The 20,285-nt window shown below is 34.7% G+C and overlaps 1 protein-coding gene across 1 annotated transcript in view; it reads left to right on the top strand.

Annotated features, from left to right (window-relative positions):
* ARIH1 (ariadne RBR E3 ubiquitin protein ligase 1) overlaps positions 1-20,285 on the top strand; it is a 117,816-nt gene that overhangs the window by 68,610 nt on the left and 28,921 nt on the right. Inside the window, exons 3-5 of the mRNA XM_026018627.2 lie at positions 3,320-3,464; positions 10,714-10,806; positions 11,285-11,340. Coding sequence (XP_025874412.2) covers positions 3,320-3,464; positions 10,714-10,806; positions 11,285-11,340 — 294 coding nt within the window. The remainder of the gene's footprint in view (positions 1-3,319; positions 3,465-10,713; positions 10,807-11,284; positions 11,341-20,285) is intronic.

Raw genomic sequence — 20,285 nt, forward strand, 5'->3', positions numbered from 1 at the left:
AAATGAGAAAAATTATTTGATCACAAACCTCCATAACAACAGGTACTGGAAGGAAATGGATGCTGTCACTATAAAGAATATTGGGGGTTGGAGGGTCTGATTTTTGGCCAAAGTAATCAACTAGGAAAACTCTAAAAACTGGAGGGTTTAGTGTAGGATCACATAACATAAAGACACTCAATACATTTAAAGTCAACAACTTAAGAAATAGACTTAAGTATTAATTTTAAGTTAGGTTAGTGAAAATAAATTAGATTTCAATATTTCCAAGTAACTATTGTAGAATTGTTGGTAATTAATAACAAAACCAAATTTTAAAATGATTTCTTATAAAATGGAACTTAATAAAAGAAAAAGATTTCTAGGCCCACTGTCTCAAACCGTATGAGTGGATTCTTTTTTTTTTTTTTTTTTTTTTTGTATGAGTGGATTCTTAAGCTCCCCATTCTGTTTACCTGAGCAGTATTTGAAAGTTCTCTGAAAGCTTCTAGAATGGCTCAAAAAGTGGATAAACCCAATGCAGTGTGAAATATGCGAAAAGCAAAGGAATTCAGATTTGTTACCGTGGATTATCTTTAAGAAGTTCCTCTTAAATCAGTTATTAAAAACAAACTGAATGATTGTAAGATTCTTCTAGACACTGGGCTACAGCAATAAGAAAATAGTTCTCATGGGGTTTATACCCTAGCAGAGAAGACATAAATGATTATGGAGTTGATTGTGCAGATAAGTATTGTGCACAGTACAAAGTACCATGAGAAGGTTATACAGGGAAATTGACCTAATTTGAGCCCTGCAGTAAGGGAGGAACTGAGGGTTAAATTGAGACCTAAGGGTAGGACGAAGTGTTTGGGGTAGTTGAAAAACCCTTAGGCAAATGGTTAGCTATTTAGATTAAAATGAAATGGGATCCCAGCTTTGTTTTGTACTTCACAAAAGTAATTTCCTTGTGAATCAACAGTTTAATGGAAACCCTTTAAACCTAAAGTCATGGATGAATTTTTTATAATCTTTAGGTATAGAGATCTTGTAAAGCTTGATATGAAATCCAGAACTCAAAAAAAAAAAAAAAAAAAAAAAGGGAGACCCAGAACTCACAACATGATCTGTATGCCTATAGGAAGATTAAAAGTGGCAATTAAACACCACTAAACAAGGTTGAGGGCAAGTTAGAAACTGGGGGGATAAAGTAGGCCAGGAGACAAAGGGTTACCTGTTCTATTGATGTATGGAACTCATAAATTAATAGTAAGAATTTCACAGAAAAGCGTGTTCACCCTCACTAGTGAAGAAACGCAAATTAAGTCCAGATATTCCCCCCTACAATCAGTTGGGCCAAGATTTTAATCTAGGATTACTTATATGTGGAACATCAAATGTCCCTTAGTATAAGGCTGGTTAGGTACATTAAAGTACATACCTACAGTAGAATATTATGCAGTGATGAAATCTAATGTTCATTGACAAAGATGTCTTAATGTGTTGTTTACTGAAAGTTATAAATGTGGAGTAAGTGCTTTTATATGAAATTATAGACACATGTCTATCTGGCTGTGTAAGCGTAGAATGGTATCTAGAATCATCGCTAAAGTATTAGGAGTTACTAATTTTATGTGGTCAAGTTTGGATGCTAGAAGTTTGTCTCTTCTTATGAGCATGGATGTTTTTTCTAAAAACAAGGTGTTTTTAATTGTTTTACCTGTTCATATTTAGTGTTAGCTTCATACTCCCCTCCCCCCCCTTTTTTTAAAGATTTGATTTATTTATTCGTGAGAGACACAGGGAGAGAGACCCAGGCAGAGGGAGAAGCCAAGTCCTTGCAGGGAGCCTGAAGTGGGACTGGATCCCCGGGTCTCCAGGATCACGCCCTGGGCTTAAGGTGGCGCCAGACTGCTGAGCCACCTGGGCTGCCCACTTTCTACTTTTCAAATAAAGTAGACATTCAGATAAACCTAGACATCTTAGATTTTCTCAGAGATAATAAGTAGGAAAGCATTTGATTTTCTCCTCTGTATATTTTGATTAGTTGAATCATCAGTGACAACTTTTAACCTTATAGGAGTTCTTCTTTTGTAATGTATTGACATTTTGGTTAATAATTCTATCATTTGATTGAAACATTCTGTAGTCAAAATATTTATAAATAGATATTTATTAGTCTTAGGGGAGTGATGTGATTTGTTCTCATTTGCGTGATTTTCCTGGAGATAAAGTAAGTGCTTGACACAAAACCTGAACAAGTCCTGCATTAAAAATAATTGGAAATCTCTTTGAGTATCACTTGTTTTTTAACTTCAGAACCTCCTGTTTGTATGTAAATAACATTGAAGTTGTTGAAACCTAGGCTTCATATGCTAAAAAGTAATTGACCAGATTTTTCATTAATATTTTACTAGTTATATTGATTCACAAATTGAAAATTTTAAATCTGTTACTTTTTCCTCTGGGATATTAAGGTGTTTTGGGAAGCCAGCAATCCTGTCTCATCTGGATTAATGGGAAATAGTGGGCTAAGTATTTGCCACTGTCTTCTGTCAAGAAATTTATAGTTCAGTTGAGACTGGTAGTTGGCATACCATCCTTGTGATATCTTAGTGAACTACTTCTGTATATTTATAAATGTATTTTATGAAAAGCTAAGTATATGGAGTTTTTGATAGAAAAACATTATAAGATACATTTTTGTTTCCTCTTTCCCCTTGCTAGTAAATGAAAAATTATTTTAAAAGAATATTTAGAAATCATATCTGTGGGGTGATTTGTGGGGTAAGATATGCTGTGTAGGTAGTTTACTTGCTAATATATTTAAGCTGGTGTAACTAAAATAATTAATAAATCATTTGTATGAAGTATTAGCCTAGCCTTTTAAAATACCATTACTCTTCATTAAGGTACAACTTAAGATAGTTGTAAGAATAGTACAACTTTTATTCTTAAGTTTTATAGTACTGTTAAAATACTAATAGCTTAACTTCCTAGGATAAAAACAAAGTAAAAAATACCAAAATGGCAAAAAAAAAACCAAACAAACAAACCCCAAAACCCTCCATCAGCTTTCATATGTATGGGTGTGTGTGCGTGTGTATGTATATATACATTTAACTGTATATATACATACACAGGCACACACACACACATACACACCTCTATTTTGCTACAATTTGTAGCCATACACCTCTGTTCCTCTGAGCAAAAAAGGTTATGATCTGGGTTTATTTTAATTCAGTTCATTGCTGTTCCCTATAGAAAATCAGGTTTTTGGAGAGCTCTAACAGTGTGCTATTGCTGGGCTCTCATCCTTTCTGTTTAAATAATGCAGGTACTTTGATGGAAACCTGGAGAAGCTCTTTGCTGAGTGTCATGTAATTAATCCAAGTAAAAAGTCTCGAACACGCCAGATGAATACAAGGTCATCAGCACAGGATATGCCTTGTCAGATCTGCTACTTGAACTACCCTAACTCGGTGAGTATCTGGTAGTTTAAGGCTAGCACTGACTCTCTGTTTCAGAGGATAAATCAACTTAAATTACTTTTAAATACTTAAACAAAGGAAAATCTGGGAGTCTGGAATTGTACTGTAGTAAAACAGTAACCTATCAGAATATTGAGGATAAAGGAAAGGAAGACAAAGAATGGAACTTGTTCTTTCCCTCTCCACCACTGTTTGCTTTTTTAAAGCAGCAACTTGTCATTACAACCTAAATTTATTCTGAGTTTATTTTACTATCATGGGAGGATTGTTTAATAGGTGGGCAGTCAGTAGAATTATTTTTCATCAAAATAAAATAGATTTAAAATTAGCATTTTATTTTATTTTATTTATTTATTTATTTTTTAAATTTTTATTTATTTACAATAGTCACACAGAGAGAGAGAGAGAGAGAGAGAGAGAGAGAGGCAGAGACATAGGAGGAGGGAGAAGCAGGCTCCATGCACCGGGAGCCCGACGTGGGATTCGATCCTGGGTCTCCAGGATCGTGCCCTGAGCCAAAGGCAGGCGCCAAACCGCTGCGCCACCCAGGGATCCCTAAAATTAGCATTTTAAAATAAATACCCAATACATCAATAAAATGTCTTTAATAGTATTTTACTAGGCAGCTTTCTGCATAACAGAAGCGTTTCATTTATAGAGATCCATTCTAATGGAGATTCTTAAATATAGCAAGTGGTGACAGAGTTGGAGCAGACACTCGGACCTGTTAATTGGTATTTCTTTTAAGTAAAAGTATCCCTCTTAAAACCTACTAAATTTGGATGATTTACTTTGATTTGTCTAGTAAGGAATTTTAGGCTTAAACATAATCATCTTATGAAGGCCTTACTTTTTATTAGGAACCACAAAAAAATAATATTTGTGACATAAATGTATTTAGTCACTTGGAATTCACCCCTAAGATATTTCAAGATACCTAAGAAAAAGCTTAATTCTATAATAATAACTATCTTACTCATATTCTCTGCTTTAATTAACTTTCTAATAATTATTATATAGAAAGTGTTTGTCATAAAGTGACAGACACCAAGTGTTTATATATTTTAGCACATTGAAGATTTTTCATTATTTTTCTTAGAGGTTTATATGTTTCTCTGTAGAGGTTCATTTGAAGGGGACTAATTTGTTCACATGTGCTTCAAGTGCCTAGAAAAGAGATTTTAAAAGAAAGTTACTTAAGTACTCTTAGAGAAATAGAACAATGAGTTAACATAACTTTGTAGATGAAGTGTTGAGTTGAATTTCCATATTCTCAAGTTTTGATTATAGCACTAATGCTAACTACTTGGCTTTGTGTAATTATTAAACCTTACTGGATTTAAGTTCTTTTTATCTTTCAAATGAGTTGAGTAAAATATTCTTTCAAATCTCTACTGTTCTGAGAATTGTATAATTTCCCTTTCCTTTATTTTTTTGTGTTTCTTTCCTTTATTTTTAAAAAAAATTTTCCCTCTCCTTTAAATCACAATCTTGAGTATTAAAAAAAAAATTACTGTTAAAAATGCATTAAATTTATCTTTTGACCATTTTATTGTCTGTCTTTAACAAAAGTTCTCTTTGCCAGGTGACGTTTGTATAGTTTGTAAAAGTTTCTGTTAGGTAATACTGAGCCCCAAAGAATCTGTCCCAGATTATACAGGGTTTCCTTATTCCCTGGCATTTCTCCTCCTGCTCTATTATAACTAGCTCCTCCTTTGTTTAAATTTTAAATGTAATATGAGTACTGAAGCTAGCTACTTACAAATATCCCCTATAACTTTCTCAGTGTCCTTGGTATTGTCTAACAGTCTTAACAAATTAGAATTAAAAATCACCTGGAGATTCACATTGTAAATTTTGCTTGCACGTGTAACTGATGATAGAGAACCTACTATTCATTTATTTTTATTTTTTAATTTTTTTTATTTTTTTACTATTCATTTATTCAGTGCACCAGGCACTATTCTAAGTGTTAGAAACACAATGGAGAAAAAAAGGCCTTATGCCTGCTTCAGAAAATTTACAGGTTAGCTGGGTAGATAAGTAAGATGACATATTCAGAAAGAAAGGTAAGCACTTTGATGATGATACTATAGGAACATGTTGGAGAGAGACATCTAACCCAGTTTTAGGTCAGAGAGAAATTTCCCACAGAAATTGACCTGTGAAATAACCTCTGAAAGTGTGGTAGTTCGGTGAATCAGGAAAACAGAGCAGTATAGAAGCCAGAGGAAGAGTATGTACCTCCAAGAATGATAAAAATATTGCTAAAAACTTGAAAGAAAATAATTGAAAAGTGAATTTGGAATTAACAACATGAAGTTTACTGATGATATTGGAAAGTTAATGTAAGTAGTATGGTAAAATGAGAAACCACACTGCATGGGCTGAAGGGTTATTGACCTAAAGATTAGAAAAGAAACGTAGGCAATAAATACAAACAAATTATTCTTTAAAGGAAGCTTGGCTGTGTCAATGACAGGACAAGAAAGCAAACAGCAACATGGGTTGGAAAGTAAGTTTGAGAGTTACGGAAACCATGCCAAGTGTTATGAAAAATAATAGTGTGATAAAACTAGGACTTTTCTCATAGTTTTTAGACTAATATAGAAAGATAATTTTAACCTCTTCAGTTCTGCAAATGTCATCTCAGACTCCATTAACGCATTGATTGGATGAGTGATTTTTTTTTTTTTAATTTATTTATGATAGTCATACAGAGAGAGAGAGAGAGGCAGAGACACAGGCAGAGGGAGAAGCAGGCTCCATGCACCGGGAGCCCGATGTGGGATTCGATCCCGGGTCTCCAGGATCGCGCCCTGGGCCAAAGGCAGGCGCCAAACCGCTGCGCCACCCAGGGATCCCGATGAGTGATTTTTTTTTTAACCTCTGCTGTATAATTCCCATGTTTCAGTTTCCACCACTTTCTTCAAACACTGATACTTGCCTTTTACTAATGTCTATCTTCAATACCTTTATCCTTCCAGAAAGCAGCTTTAGCTTTATACAGTGACACGTGCAAACAACTTTTTAAAATAAATGCTTTAGTAGCTTAGTATATAGCACTTTGGAGATAACTATCTTGGGTGAGATCTCTTCTTTAAAAACAATATCCTGAGACTTTGGGGCACTTTTAAATTCTCTACCCCCATCTCCTTGTTTGTGGCCAATTCAGGGGTTTCTTAGCCCTGGGAACAGTTATAGAGTGGGCTGTAATATCTCATTTTTATGAAGTAAATAATTTGTATATTTTAAGAATCAGGTATGTTACATAAAGGCAACTTTGGGGATTGTGACTATTGTCACCTTCCCATCCCCTCACCTCTTAAGCACCTCCGAATCTTTCTGCTGGGAACACAAAACATCTGCTCTAAGTCTGACCCTATATCCTTTTTAATTTATTCCATTTTATGGATGAGGGAACTGATGTCCTAATTATTCAGTTTTTATAAACAAAATTTCTTTAACTTTAGAGATAATATGAGGAGTTTCTGATGGAAGAAAGATATTTATTCCTGTTCTTACTGCTATTTGCCATTAGTTGCTGTGTATGTAAAATGGCAGTAATAAATGTACCTTTGAAGAGTATTCTTTCAGTTCTTTTTTTAAAGGACCATTAATTTCTGTTTTAGGTAATATTTCATATATTTTTAGTGTATTCTGTGTCAGATTTATTTATGATATTAGCAAGGATAAATTTGTTGATAAGTAATCCTATCTTTGAGTTAGGGACCCAAGTAGGTACGCACAAGGTTGTAAGGGAACAGATATGTGAAAGGAGGAAGAGAGGAAGGGAAATGGAACAGGATGGTGATACCCAGGTATATCTGTGACAATGACACCTCTCTTGAGCACAGTAAATGTGTTTATACCACAGGTTAGTTTTTGCTCTATCTTTAGACATGTGTATGTGATTTATATTTCCATTTTTTCTTGTTTTGTATTGTTATCTATCAAATTAGAAGAATTATTGAAAAGAAGCCTTTTAAAGAATAAAAAGTTTTGTTTTTTTTTCCCTTATATAATGATTGATGGTCCAGAAGTTCCAAAGGTAGAGATGTTAACTTGCAATGATCACTTAGTAACCATTGTAACCTTTATTCTCACAATCTCAAGGGTTTTTATTTGAAAAAAGAAAATAAAGCACATGAGGATGCATATGTGTTTTTAAGTTGTGAATAAAACGTTTTAGAATTGTTGATCTTTTACCCTGTTATAATTGTCCTTTACAGAATGCTCCTTCCTCTTACAGCCTTGAAAATCAGATGCTCTTCATTAGTGATCTGACAAGTTAGTGCCAAATGTCCTTTACCAGTCAGGAGTAATGAGAATAGATTCTTTTGTTTCCTAGATTTTTTTTTTAATGGATAAAAATATTGATTTCCACAATATTTACCTTTACTTGTCCTATAAATGAGTTACAATTCTTGTCAATCTGAATAGCATCATATTTTAAACTGGATATTTACCATGTCATTTGGTCTGTAGGACAAGTCTCAGGACTCTGATACATTTTTCCCCCATGTCTGCTTCTGGGCATTCTTTATATAGTTTATGTGCTGTAGTATAGAATTTTGTATCCTATTTGTATCTGAATTTCATAAGCAACATCAGAAATTTCATGAGCATTTTTCAAGTAACAGCTCGTTAGAAAATGGAATAAAAAGTAACACTTATGTGAGCCACGGAAAGAATAAAAGAGCTAGAAATAAACTTGGCAAGAAATGTGAAAGATCTGTTATGAAGAAAACTTGAAATACTAAAGTAGTTAAAAAGATGACTTGAGTATTTGGAGAGATAGAATAATAGTAAAATATTGAAAAAGATATTCAACTACTGAGCCACCCAGGGGCCCCTAGAAGGCAGAAATTTTAAAACCAGTACACTTTGGTGTATTTTTTTGTTGCTTCTTCATGGCAACAAAATGTGAGCACTCAGATTTGAATCTGAGAAAATATTTTCCACACTTACAAATGGCCAGTTTTCTAAATAGATAGAAATCCCCACTAAATCATTAAGGAAATGATGGGCAAAATAGATGAAGAGAGTGCACTGAAAAAATATAGTTTTTAATCTTTTTTTAGTGTTTAAAACTTCACTCAAAATAAATTAAAATCAAAACTAATGAAGTGGGGCACTTGGGTGGCTCAGTGGTTGAGCATCTGTCTGCCTTCAGCTCAGGTCATGATCCCAGAGTCCTGGAATTGAGTCCCACATCCGGCACTCCATAGGGAGCCTGCTTCTCCCTCTGCCTGTGTCTCTGCATCTCTCTCGAGTCTCTCATGAATAAATAAATAAAATCTTAAAAAAAAGAAACTAATTCACCTTCATACCTGTTAGATTGGCAAAGATCAAGGAGTTCGATAAGATACTATTGTTGACGTAGGTTTTGGGAAACCCGAATTCTCTTTAACAGTATAAATTGCTACAACCTCTTTGAACTTAAAGCTTGGTGTTAATACTCTATTAAAGTGTAAATGTATACCTTATAATATCACTTTATCCCAAGATGCATCGGCACGATCACCATGATATATAAATAGCCAGTGCAGTAGCATAGTGGCAAAAAAAAAAAAAAGTCTAAATGTTCGTTAATGGTGGACTATTTAAATAAATCATGGTACCTTCATACAGACTGTAAAAAGGGGTGGACCCATGTGTACTAATGTAGGACCACCTCAGAAATGTATTAAATAATAACCAAAACGATAATGTGTGCTACTCTTATTGTGTATGTGCCTGTGTATGTCAGAACATCTCAGGCAGATTATGTCAGATTTTGAAATAGTGTTACTTTTGGATAGAGAAATAGATGACAAGGGTGGGAATAAGGGAGACTTTTCAACATAAACTCGTACTATTAAATAATTGTTTTTAACCATGAGCCTGTATTACCTTGTTTAAAAATAATTTAGAGTAAATATTGTAAAATATTCTTAGTTGAAACTGGTGACCATTATTTGCATATTATAGAATATAATATACTTCAATTAACTATCCCTCAAATTAGTAGTATTTCAAGTCATACAAGTAATAGAAGATTAGACCAAATGTTAGTATTGTTCTTAGCAATCTGAATGAATCTTTTGGTTTCCATAAGATTTTATTGATTATCTAGGTAAGCTCTATTCTGTGCAACTCTAGAAGTCCTATATTTGCATGACATTTTTTAATACAGCTTTGAGATAAAATTCACATACACTAATAAGACGATATAGTTCACTTATTTTCAGCGGTTTTAGTTTACCACTCCACTGCCACAGTAAATTTTAGAACATTTCATGACCCCAAAAAGATACCTCATCTCCTTTTACACTCACTACTACCTCTTACCCCTCAAGCCATCCTATCCTAGGCAACCACTAATCTACTTTCTCTATGATTTTGCCTGTTCTGGACCTTTCGTATACATGGAAATCAAACAATATGTGGTGTTTTGTGGCTGGATCCTTTCATTGAGCATAGTGTTTTCAAGGCTCATCTGCATTACAGTATGTATCAGTACTTCAATCCTTTTTATGCGTGAATAATATTCTTCATATGTATATTCCACATTTTGTTTATCCATTCGTCAGTCACTGGACATTTAGGTTGTGTCTGTTTTGGGACTAGTATGGATAATGCTGCTATGAATATTTGTATACAAGTTTTTGTGTGGAGCTATGTTTTCATTTCTTTTCGGTATATACCTAGAAGTGGAATTGCTGGATCATGAGTAACTCTGTGTTTAATTATTTGAGAAACTGCCACAGTGTTTTCCAAAGCTCCTGTACTATTGTACATTCGCACCAGAAGTGTATGAGGGTTCTAATTTTTCTACATCCTTACCAACACTTGTTGTTATCTGTCTTTTTGAATATAGCTGTCCTAGTGGGTGTCAAGTCGTGTCTTATTGTGGTTTTGATTCACGTTTCTCTGATAGCTAAGGATTTTGAGCGTCTTTTCATATGCTTATTGGTACATGACATATTCTTATATTTTGTGCAAACTTGTCTGTCTTTCCTAAAAATATAAATACTCTAAAAGCATTTCTCATTAGTTAGGTAATTTGTATTAAATGTATTTGCATGTCTAAGTTTTACCACTGAGAAGTTTATTTTAGAAGCCCAGCTAGCCTTGTCAAATTGGACGTTTTAACTACTTATGAGAATTGTGACCTAATAGAGCCTTCTTGAGTCACTATGTATAGTGATTTTTCTCATAATGTCTTTTAAAAGTCCATGTATTATTTTTGTTGCAGTATTTCACTGGCCTTGAATGTGGACATAAATTTTGTATGCAGTGCTGGAGCGAATATTTAACTACCAAAATAATGGAGGAAGGCATGGGACAGGTAAAGATACCAATTTGATTTTTTAGTTTTTGTTGAATTTCCTACAATGTTTAGACCCTTGCAGAAATATAAACAGGTGAAGCATTCTGGATTATAAATTGCATGGGAAACTTTTTCCATTTTGAGATTAAAAGATAATTAAGACATTTTTCTATTTACAATGTGACAATCCAGTCAAAGATAACAGTTCAGGTAATGTTTTCTTAGTGGCATTAAGATGTGTATAAATCAGGCTAAACTTGTTGAGCAGTTTTGTCAGGTGTCTTGCTTGTGCCTTTCGAGTTTTATTCAGGTCAGTCAATGGTTTTAGTTACCTTATGGTATTAAACACACACATACATTTTCTTTAATAGAAAGGGAACGATTAAGATCCTGTAAATGTCAAGGTATTCTCAACCTACTGAAGTGCCTGGCGATGGTAAGCATCCAGTAAATATTTGTTGAATGAAGACATAGTTTAAATTTCAATCTTTTTCAGACTATTTCGTGTCCTGCTCATGGTTGTGATATCTTAGTGGATGACAACACAGTTATGTAAGTATTTTTGATAGATTCTGCATGTTGAATATTGGTTAGTTGGTTAAACTAAATTAATTTGTGCTCAAACCTCAGAGGAGGTGGAATTTTTAGTCTAAAAAGACTTTCTAACCTATATTCCTTCGTAGTACAAAAGTTCATTTCTAACTTGATTTAAATGCCCAGACACTAGTCTTATAAATATATGGCAAAATCTGGGCAATATATGATAGCTAGATTTCAATAAACCTTAGAATTGGAGAGTAGGGTATGTTGGTATGTCAGTTGAGGTCCTGTGGGAAGGAGATTTATTGTGGGATAGCATCTGTGCAGGTTAAAGAGAAAGGAGTAGATACGCTTTGATGCAGGTATGATTCCTGTTAAAAGAGACAAGAAGGATTCAGTAGGAAGAGACTCCAGCCATGGAGCAGCAGTGAGTCTCTGGCAGCTCTGTGGGGAACTCCACTGCAGATTGCCTATAGATGAATGCCTCAGTAAACGGAAATGACTGGGCCCTAGTGCCCTTCCATGTTCCATCATTCACTGGGAGCTACCCAGGGGAATGTGGCCTCATTTGGAGCACAGCTCCCAAAGGCACTACATCTGGAAGTTGTTGGCTAACTGCTCTTCTTGTGAAAGGTTTTCTTATGAAGGGAGAAGGAAACTTGAAGAAACAAGCATAGATTTTAGTCCTGAACTGGGGTAATATCCCAGGTTGTTTAATTCCTTGAGTTAGTGCTGTTTATAGCCTCGGGCTACGTAATTGACTTCATTCTAGGAAGATAAACAGATTGAAGGCCTGAATTATCTGCAAACAAATTATGTAGTTAGGTAATTGCCTATACAGAAAGGTTTAGTCTGTGTTTAAGCACAGGGATTTGAAGGTAATAAAAGTAAAAACAGCTATGGACTTTAATGAGCAAATAAATTTCCTAAGCTACCTAATAAAGCCTTAAATTGACTTAACCAGCACAGTTTATAAAGCTCACTGATTCCAATTTGTTAACCTTAACCTACTTTGGATTACTAAAACATACTGATGCTTGTTGTTAGCTCTGTGTTAATACTGTTTCTATCTTTCAGTGAATCTTTTTTCCATTATTGGTTTAAGCTAGCAGAAATAAGTTATGTAACAAATATCTTGAAGTACCATCCTCCTTCTATTTGTCTTTATCTTGTTCCTTGATACTTTCTGATTCCTTGTATTTTCATCAATAAATCAGTTTCATCAATAGAATTCATCAGATCACTGAATCTTTTTATCCATTCCATATTTACTTGGGAACATTAAGATATATTTCCTTCCCCCAAGAAGTTCATAATACTAAAATGCAGAGTTTAAGAGTTATATATAGAGACATGTATAAAGTACAGGTAGAAAGAAGCAAATTATTCCACATGAAGAGTTTAAGGAGTAATATAAATGGGGGTAAAAATTTGGATTGAGGGAGTGGAGAGTAACACTGTTAAAGAAAGAATACCAGTATATATATATATTTTTTAAAATAGCTCATGAGCTTTTCTCTATTAAGTATTCTGTGGTGGCTAGAGAGTAGCAGGTTATTAGAGATTAGGATAAAAGGACCCTGACAGTTTATGGATTTCATCACAGAAGGTTGTTAGACTGTGATAATAAGATTTACATTTTGAGAAACCTATTTGGGGGTAGGGGGCGCCTGGCTGACTCTGTCAGAAGAGCATGTGACTCGTAATGGGGTCAAGACCCATGTTGTGTGTAGAGATTACTAAAAATAAACTTTAAAAAAAAGAAATACAACTTTAGCGGAGGGAGGGTCGTTTAGAGTTGGGGAGGCATTTGGATAGGAGATGTGGCTATGAATTTACAAAAACTGAAGATTTTTTTTTTTTTTGAGGGGAAATGGAGTAAATATTTTCAACACATAAAACCAATGTGGCTAATATCAAAAGGGCTCTTACAAATCAAGAAGATAATCCTATGGAAAGCAGTTCACAGTGAAAGAAATTTGATGCTCATAAACATTAGCTAACAAACATTATATAAACTAGTTACTTAAATGTAAATCAGAATTTGGTACTCCAGTTTTTTTAAATTGTGTTTTTTGTTTTGTTTGCATTTGGATTGGTAAGGATTAAACAATTTGGTAATGTGTAGTGTGAGAATATAGTACAGTAGAGAATACAAACTGTTACAACATTTCTACAAATTAAAATGCTCTTTGGCCTTTCATGCAATAGTATCACTTTGAATATGTCATTCTGCTGCCTTCATTGTTTCTGATCAGTCAACTGTTAATCATGTTGTTCCCTATTTGCTCCTTTTTAAGATTTGCTGTGTCTTTAGCTTAAGACAATTCAACTGTGATGTATCTAGATGTGGTTCTCTTTATGTGTATCCTCTCAGGTTTCTTGTGCTCTTTGGCTATGCATCCAAGCATATGCACAGAAAATTTGGAGAATATAAAACCATTTTAATGATATCAGCTGGGGCTTGGGGATTAGGAGGAGGGATTTTTATATTTCACCTTATATAGTTGTACACTGTTAGTATACAGCTTCCATTTTATTTCTTATAAATAAATAATTTTAGAATTTAAGAGTTTAGTTAATTAAATGACATTTTTAAAGTGTTTAGTCTTAAATAATAACTGAAATATGCCTAACAATTTTTTCTTAGTGTGAAAGAAATAGAATCCTTCACAGTCATGGTATTACCATTTTTAAGTTTTTAATTTGATGCATTAGAAAATAGTTTCTTGTTTTAATTTGGCTTTTTTTTTTTTTTTGAAGATTTCATTTATGTGAAAGAGAGGGAGTGCGTGTGCACAGGCCGAGGGAGCAGTAGAAGGAGGAGAAGCAGGCTTCCCACACAATCAGGGAGACTGACATGGGGCTCTATCCCAGGACCCTGGGATCATGACCTAAGCCAAAGGCAGATGCTCGACTGACTGAGCCACCCAGGCGTCCCTTCTTGTTTTATTTTGACTTCAACTCATTTGGAACTTGAACCCGAAACCAGATTCTTTCATGAAGACACTTTCTCCTATAACCTTCTCAAGTTGAAGCTAGGTCTCCCCACCCCCCACCCTATATACCTCATGGTCAGGAAGCAATGTCATTGTCTCCCTTGGTTTCAAATGTTATATTCAGAATGTTTCTCTCCTTCAGTTTAAAATCCATGTAGACCCTTTTTATTTATTTTTTCATGATTTTATTTATTTGAGAGAGAGCATGTGCACAAGCAGGAGGAGCAGCAGGCAGAGGGAGAAGCAAGCTCCTGGCTGAGCAGAGAGCCCCAGTGGTACTTGATCCCAGGACTCCCTGGAATCAGACCTGAGCCGAAGGCAGACCCTTAACCAATTGAGCCACCCAGGAGCCTGCATGTAGATCCTTGAGTCTTATGTTATCTGGTTATCCTATAGTCCTTTCTGCTTTTATTTGCCTGATTTCTTGGTCACTCCCACTTAATTATAGTGTTAACACCTCACTCACTGTCTTTCTTCCAAGGTTTACTGTCATCCGGTGTGATCTCAGTATCCATATATACAGTCTGTTATTCTATACTCTAACCCTGTAATTTTCAGAGTGCAATCCCCCAACCAGCAGCATTAAAATGCCCATTCTCCGTCCCAAATCCAGACTTACTGAATTAGAAAGTCTGGGGATGGGGCTCAGCAATCTGAACAAACTCTCCTATGATTCTGATGTATGCTTAAGTTGGAGAACCAATGCCATAGCGTTTCATTTTCCTAATGTATTCATTTTCAGTAAAATCCCTTTTATCTGGACACCAGTTCCTGAGGCCACCACCCTAGGTTTACTCCAGATCTACTCTAATTGACTTTACAAAATCTCTTTTTTTGCCTCTTCCTAAAATATTGCTCCTTGGGGTTCTAATGGGTTTCTACTCATTTTATATCCTCCTTAGTCATAAATTTGACCCAGATTTGTGTGTATTATCAGGTCAACTGTCTCTCTTGAACTTGGGACCTATATATCCCACTGCTTATCAGGCATCTTCATATGTATATTTTATCCTCAGGCTTTGTCTTGTCCAACTCTTCTGTCACTACTACCAAACTCCTTCTGGCTGCTCAGTGTCAAGGAATGGTACCGCTAGGTGTTAAAGACTTGCCTAAATTAGAAACATGATGATGCCCCTGATTGTTTTTTTTCCTCTATTTCCTGGAGTGATCCTTATACCACTTTCTGTCATTTTCACATCCTAATTAGTCTTAAATCTATCCATTTCCCTCTGTTCCTGCTGCCATTAACCTGATCCAAGTTGTCATTTTCTCTTAGCTGGCAATCTATGACTGGTTTCTAAATGATTCACTTAAATTGTTTTGTCACCTTTCAGTTCTTTCATTTCCATTCTATATTGCTTACCTATACAGCTTCATCTCAACTTTTTTACATTCTCTTTTCTAGCAGTGTGAAACTTGTTAGATTTTACTTATTTATGAGAGAGAGGGAGGTAGCAATAGAGAACATCAGCGAGGGAAGGGGCAGAGGGAGAAGCAGGCTCCCCGTCTGATCAGGGAACCCCACACGGAGCCCAATCCCAGAACCCTGGGATCATGACCTGAGCTTACCCGACTGAGCCAAAAGCAGACACTCAACCACTGAGCCACACAGGCGTCCTATAAATAAATGGACAGGGCAGAAATTTTCTTTTGAAAAATAAATTGCTTTATTTTTCATTTAATTAAAGTTTTTTTACAAGCACTCTTATATCCATCTTTTTTACATATGATTTGAAACACTTCTTTACATTCAATACAAAATAGATATCACATCCATTCCCTGAAATGACTCTTCGCAAAGTAGAATGCAAGTAGCACTCTTAGAGTCATTGTTATTACATTTGGTTTTAAATTATCTTTTAAATGCATTACAGAATGGACATTATTACATCCATGCAAAAATAAATTGTTTTAAATTAGATCATATAATTTAAATGCTGTTTAATAGTTATTTTCTGTACCATTAACTGTAAGCAGTACATCTTATCTCCTTACTATGAAAAGTGAAGAAGTTAATGCTTCTGCATTGTCATTCACCTTTATATCTCTTTCACCTCTTAATTTCTATTAGATACATGATTACTTTATGTTGTCAACTCTATTTTTTTTTTCTATTCTGGAACAGATTCTTTCATGTTTTGTCAATAAGTTTATTCACAAAATTGTAAATCAGTACTTTTGTAATATTATAACTATGTAAATATCACATAAAATCAAATAGTTGAATGGATCCAGAAAGAAGTAAATGTAGTCCTCTAAGCTCCTCTAAGAATATTCATAACATCATAATCAGATGGTTTTTTTATTTTTACAGTTTCTTAACAGTCACAAATACATTTGTGAAGCTGCCTAGACCCTTAAGTCAGTCATACAGTTTGTACCATCTGAGGCAAGAGACAGACTAAATATTGATACATGTTAATCTCAGTTCTGTAAGGATCTCATTTTTTACAGAGGAAAATCCTCATCCTTAAGTACAATAGACTGAGTTTGCTTGTGTGTTGATTTTATTTTACTTTTTTAGTAAATTCTAAAATATATTAACTAAAGTATATAAATACATTAACTTTAAAACTATATTTTATTAACCACCTAGGTCAAGGTATAGAACTTTTCCAGTACCCAGAATGTTCATCCTTTTGCCCCTTACCTGACAGTATCCATTTCACCCTTGTTCCCTGTCATGATTTCTGTCATCAGTTAGTTTTGCCTATTCTTGAGCCTCATTTAAATGATACTATGTATTCTTTTTATGAGTGTGTATCTGCCTCAGTTAATATCTTTGAGATATGTGCACATCTTAAATATATCTGTATGTTTTTAGGTTTCCTTAGATTTTTTTGTTGTTATGTCTAATGTATTTCATTCTCCTGATAGTAGACATTTAGAGTTTTTTGGTTTGTTTGCTTGGTTTTGACCACTATGGAGAAGCTACAAAGAATATTCTTATATGTGTCTTTTAGTAAACATGCACTGATTTCTTTTGAGTATATATTTAGAACTGAGTCAGTAGATACTGCCAGGTGGTTTTCCAAAATGGTTGTACCTATGTTCCCCTAGTTAGCTGTGAGTGCTCTACTCCTTGCTTGTATTTGTAAACACTAGTCTTTTAAATTGTATCCATTCTGGTGGGTATGTAAGGATATCTCCTTATGGTTTTAACTTGTAATTCCCTGATGAATAATGATTTAAAACACCTTTCCATTAGCTTCTTGGATATCTTTTTATGAAATACCCATTTAGATCACTTAAAATATTACTTTGTTGTTTTATAAGAATTCATTAAATTTTCTGATAGTCTTTTGTTAGATATATACATATTACAACTACTTTCCCTTATATGTAGCTTCCTTTTTCTCTCAATGATTTTTGATGAACAAAAGTTTTCATTTTAATAACATCTAATACATCATTTCCCCCCATTTACAATTACTACTTAATTTTTTTTTCTTTTTTTTTAATTTTTTTTTCAAGGAGAAAATTTTGTATTTTTTAAAATATTTTTTTATTTTACTGACTTCATATTTAATAGATATCCTTATGATTTTTTGAATTTTTTAAGATTTATTTATTTACTCATGAGAGAGAGAGAGAGAGAGAGAGAGGCAGAGGGAGAAGCACGCTCCATGCTGGGAGCCCAACGTGGGACTCGATCCCGGGACTCCAGGATTGTGCCCTGGGCCAAAGGCAGGCATGAAACCGCTGAGCCACCCAGGGATCCCCAAAATTTTGTATTTTACAAATATACAATTTTTTGGTATATTTGTATACAAAAAATATACAATTTTTTTTTAAAGAGCAGGAGAGATGAGAGGGGGGAGGGGAGGACAAAGGGAAAGGGAGGAAGAGAGAGAAGCCCAAAGCAGGGCTCAGTCTTATAGTCCTTATAACCGTGAGATCATGACTTGAGCCGAAATCAAGTCAACCACCCAGGCACGCCAAGATTGTATGTTTTTAAGATAGTTTATGGAGACATTATGGAGAATGCTTTGATAACACGTGACTTTAGAGTGGAATAAACTGAATGCCTCACATTATTTCTCCACAGTGAAACAGAAAGCACTACTTAGCATTCTAAAGTAGGAAATTTAGTACAAACGCTGTAGAATATGGGGCACTTGGGTGGCTCAGCTGTTGAGCATCTGGCTTTCGGCTCAGGTGTGATCCTGGTCTGGGATCGAGTCCCACATCGGGCTCCCTGCAAGAAGCCTGCTTCTCCCTCTGCCTGTATCTCTGCCTCTCTCTGTGTGTGTCTCATGAATAAATAAATGAAATCTTTAAAAAAAGCTGTAGAATACTATTTTAAAATACATGCTTAAGGGATTGGAGCTCAAGTTTATACTGAAATAATTTTCTAGTCTCATTGAAATGCAAAATGAAATAATTTGTCAAATTCCAGTAGTTCATAAAGCAAAGTATATAGACAGTAAATTATTGATAGTGGTGATTTAAACTTCTGAAGAAAATATATATTTTAAAAATAATTTTTGAACTATAAATGTAAGCTTAATAGGTTGAAGAGAAACAGAGGAAGAGTATGGGAAGGGTGCATGAAGCTAATTCTGTATGGCCTTATGGACCATTTTAAGATCTTTGGCTTTTTTTGAAGTAGAGCCATGAGAAGATTTTTTTGAGCAGAAGACTGACATGGTTAGAGAGAGTTGCTCTGACTGCTGGCATTAGAAGGAGACTAAGAAGGAGCAGGAAAATGGGGGACTCTTAGAGTAGTGTGGGTGAAAGGTGTTGGCAGTTTAATCCAGGTTGGTAACAGAGGAAGTAATGAGAAATGATTGGATTTTGAATGTATTTTCAAGGTAAAGTCAGAATTAGATAATGTAGTATAAGAAAGAGATGAGCCAGAGATGATAGTAAATGTTATATTTATTTTTAATGATCAGAAACTGAGCAGATTTATTATAAAGATGTTAACCACGTTATCATAAACCTACTACCCAAATACCCAACAGTAAATGAAGATGGAATGTAACACAGCCATTAAAAATAGGTTTGGATTGGGGGAGGGTTACTTTATTTCAAATAAAAAAAAAATTTGTGAGTTATTTTAATGCATTGGAAAATGCCTATAATAATTTTAGTGAAGAAGCTAAGATATAAAAATAGATGTAGTACGTTCTCTATTTAAAATTATGTATTGGGCAGCCCAGGTGGCTCAGTGGTTTAGTGCCGCCTTCAACCCAGAGCCTGATCCTGGAGACTGGGATCGAGTCCCATGTTGGGCTCCCTGTGTGGAGTCTGCTTCTCCCTCTGCCTGTGTGTCTGCCTCTCTCTCTCTCTGTGTCTCTTATGAATGAATAAATAAAATCTTTTTAAAAATATTAAAATAAAATTATGTATCTGTGGTGCCTGGGTGGTGCAGTTGGTTAAGCATCCAACTCTTGGTTTTGGCTCAGTTGTGATCTTGGGGTCATGAGATCGAGCCCTACATCAGGCTCTGCACTCAGCACACAGTCTGCTCAGGACTCTCTCTCCCTCTTCCTCTGCCTCCACCACCACACACTCATTCTCTCTCTCAAATAAATAAAAACAAATCTTTTTTTTTTAAATTACATATCCTGTGTTTACCAAAAAAGGGGAGAAAGATCCAGATTATAAAAATGTTACGTGGTTATTCTTCCTGAGTGATAGAGATGCAGATGATTTTTATTTCTTCCTTTATACTTGTCTGTAATTGGTATGTAAAAAAACAAACAAGCTCTTTTTACAGAGAAATAATTTATCATTAGTCCTAAATTGAAACATACTATTGATTTACTCAGGGTGCTGTATTAGCATAAGATGTGGTTTACTACCTGGCATACTGAAAAAAATCCTGTGTTTAACACCACCTGGTTTAAAATAGCTCTCCAATTACCTCATGTATAAAAGCAGAATTATCCCAGAACTCAAGGGTACTTAAATGCATCTGAGGGGCACCTGGGTGTCTGAGTTGGTTAAGCG

Source organism: Vulpes vulpes, chromosome 15 (assembly GCF_048418805.1).
Source record: "Vulpes vulpes isolate BD-2025 chromosome 15, VulVul3, whole genome shotgun sequence".
In the NCBI taxonomy this organism is placed as follows: domain Eukaryota; kingdom Metazoa; phylum Chordata; class Mammalia; order Carnivora; family Canidae; genus Vulpes; species Vulpes vulpes.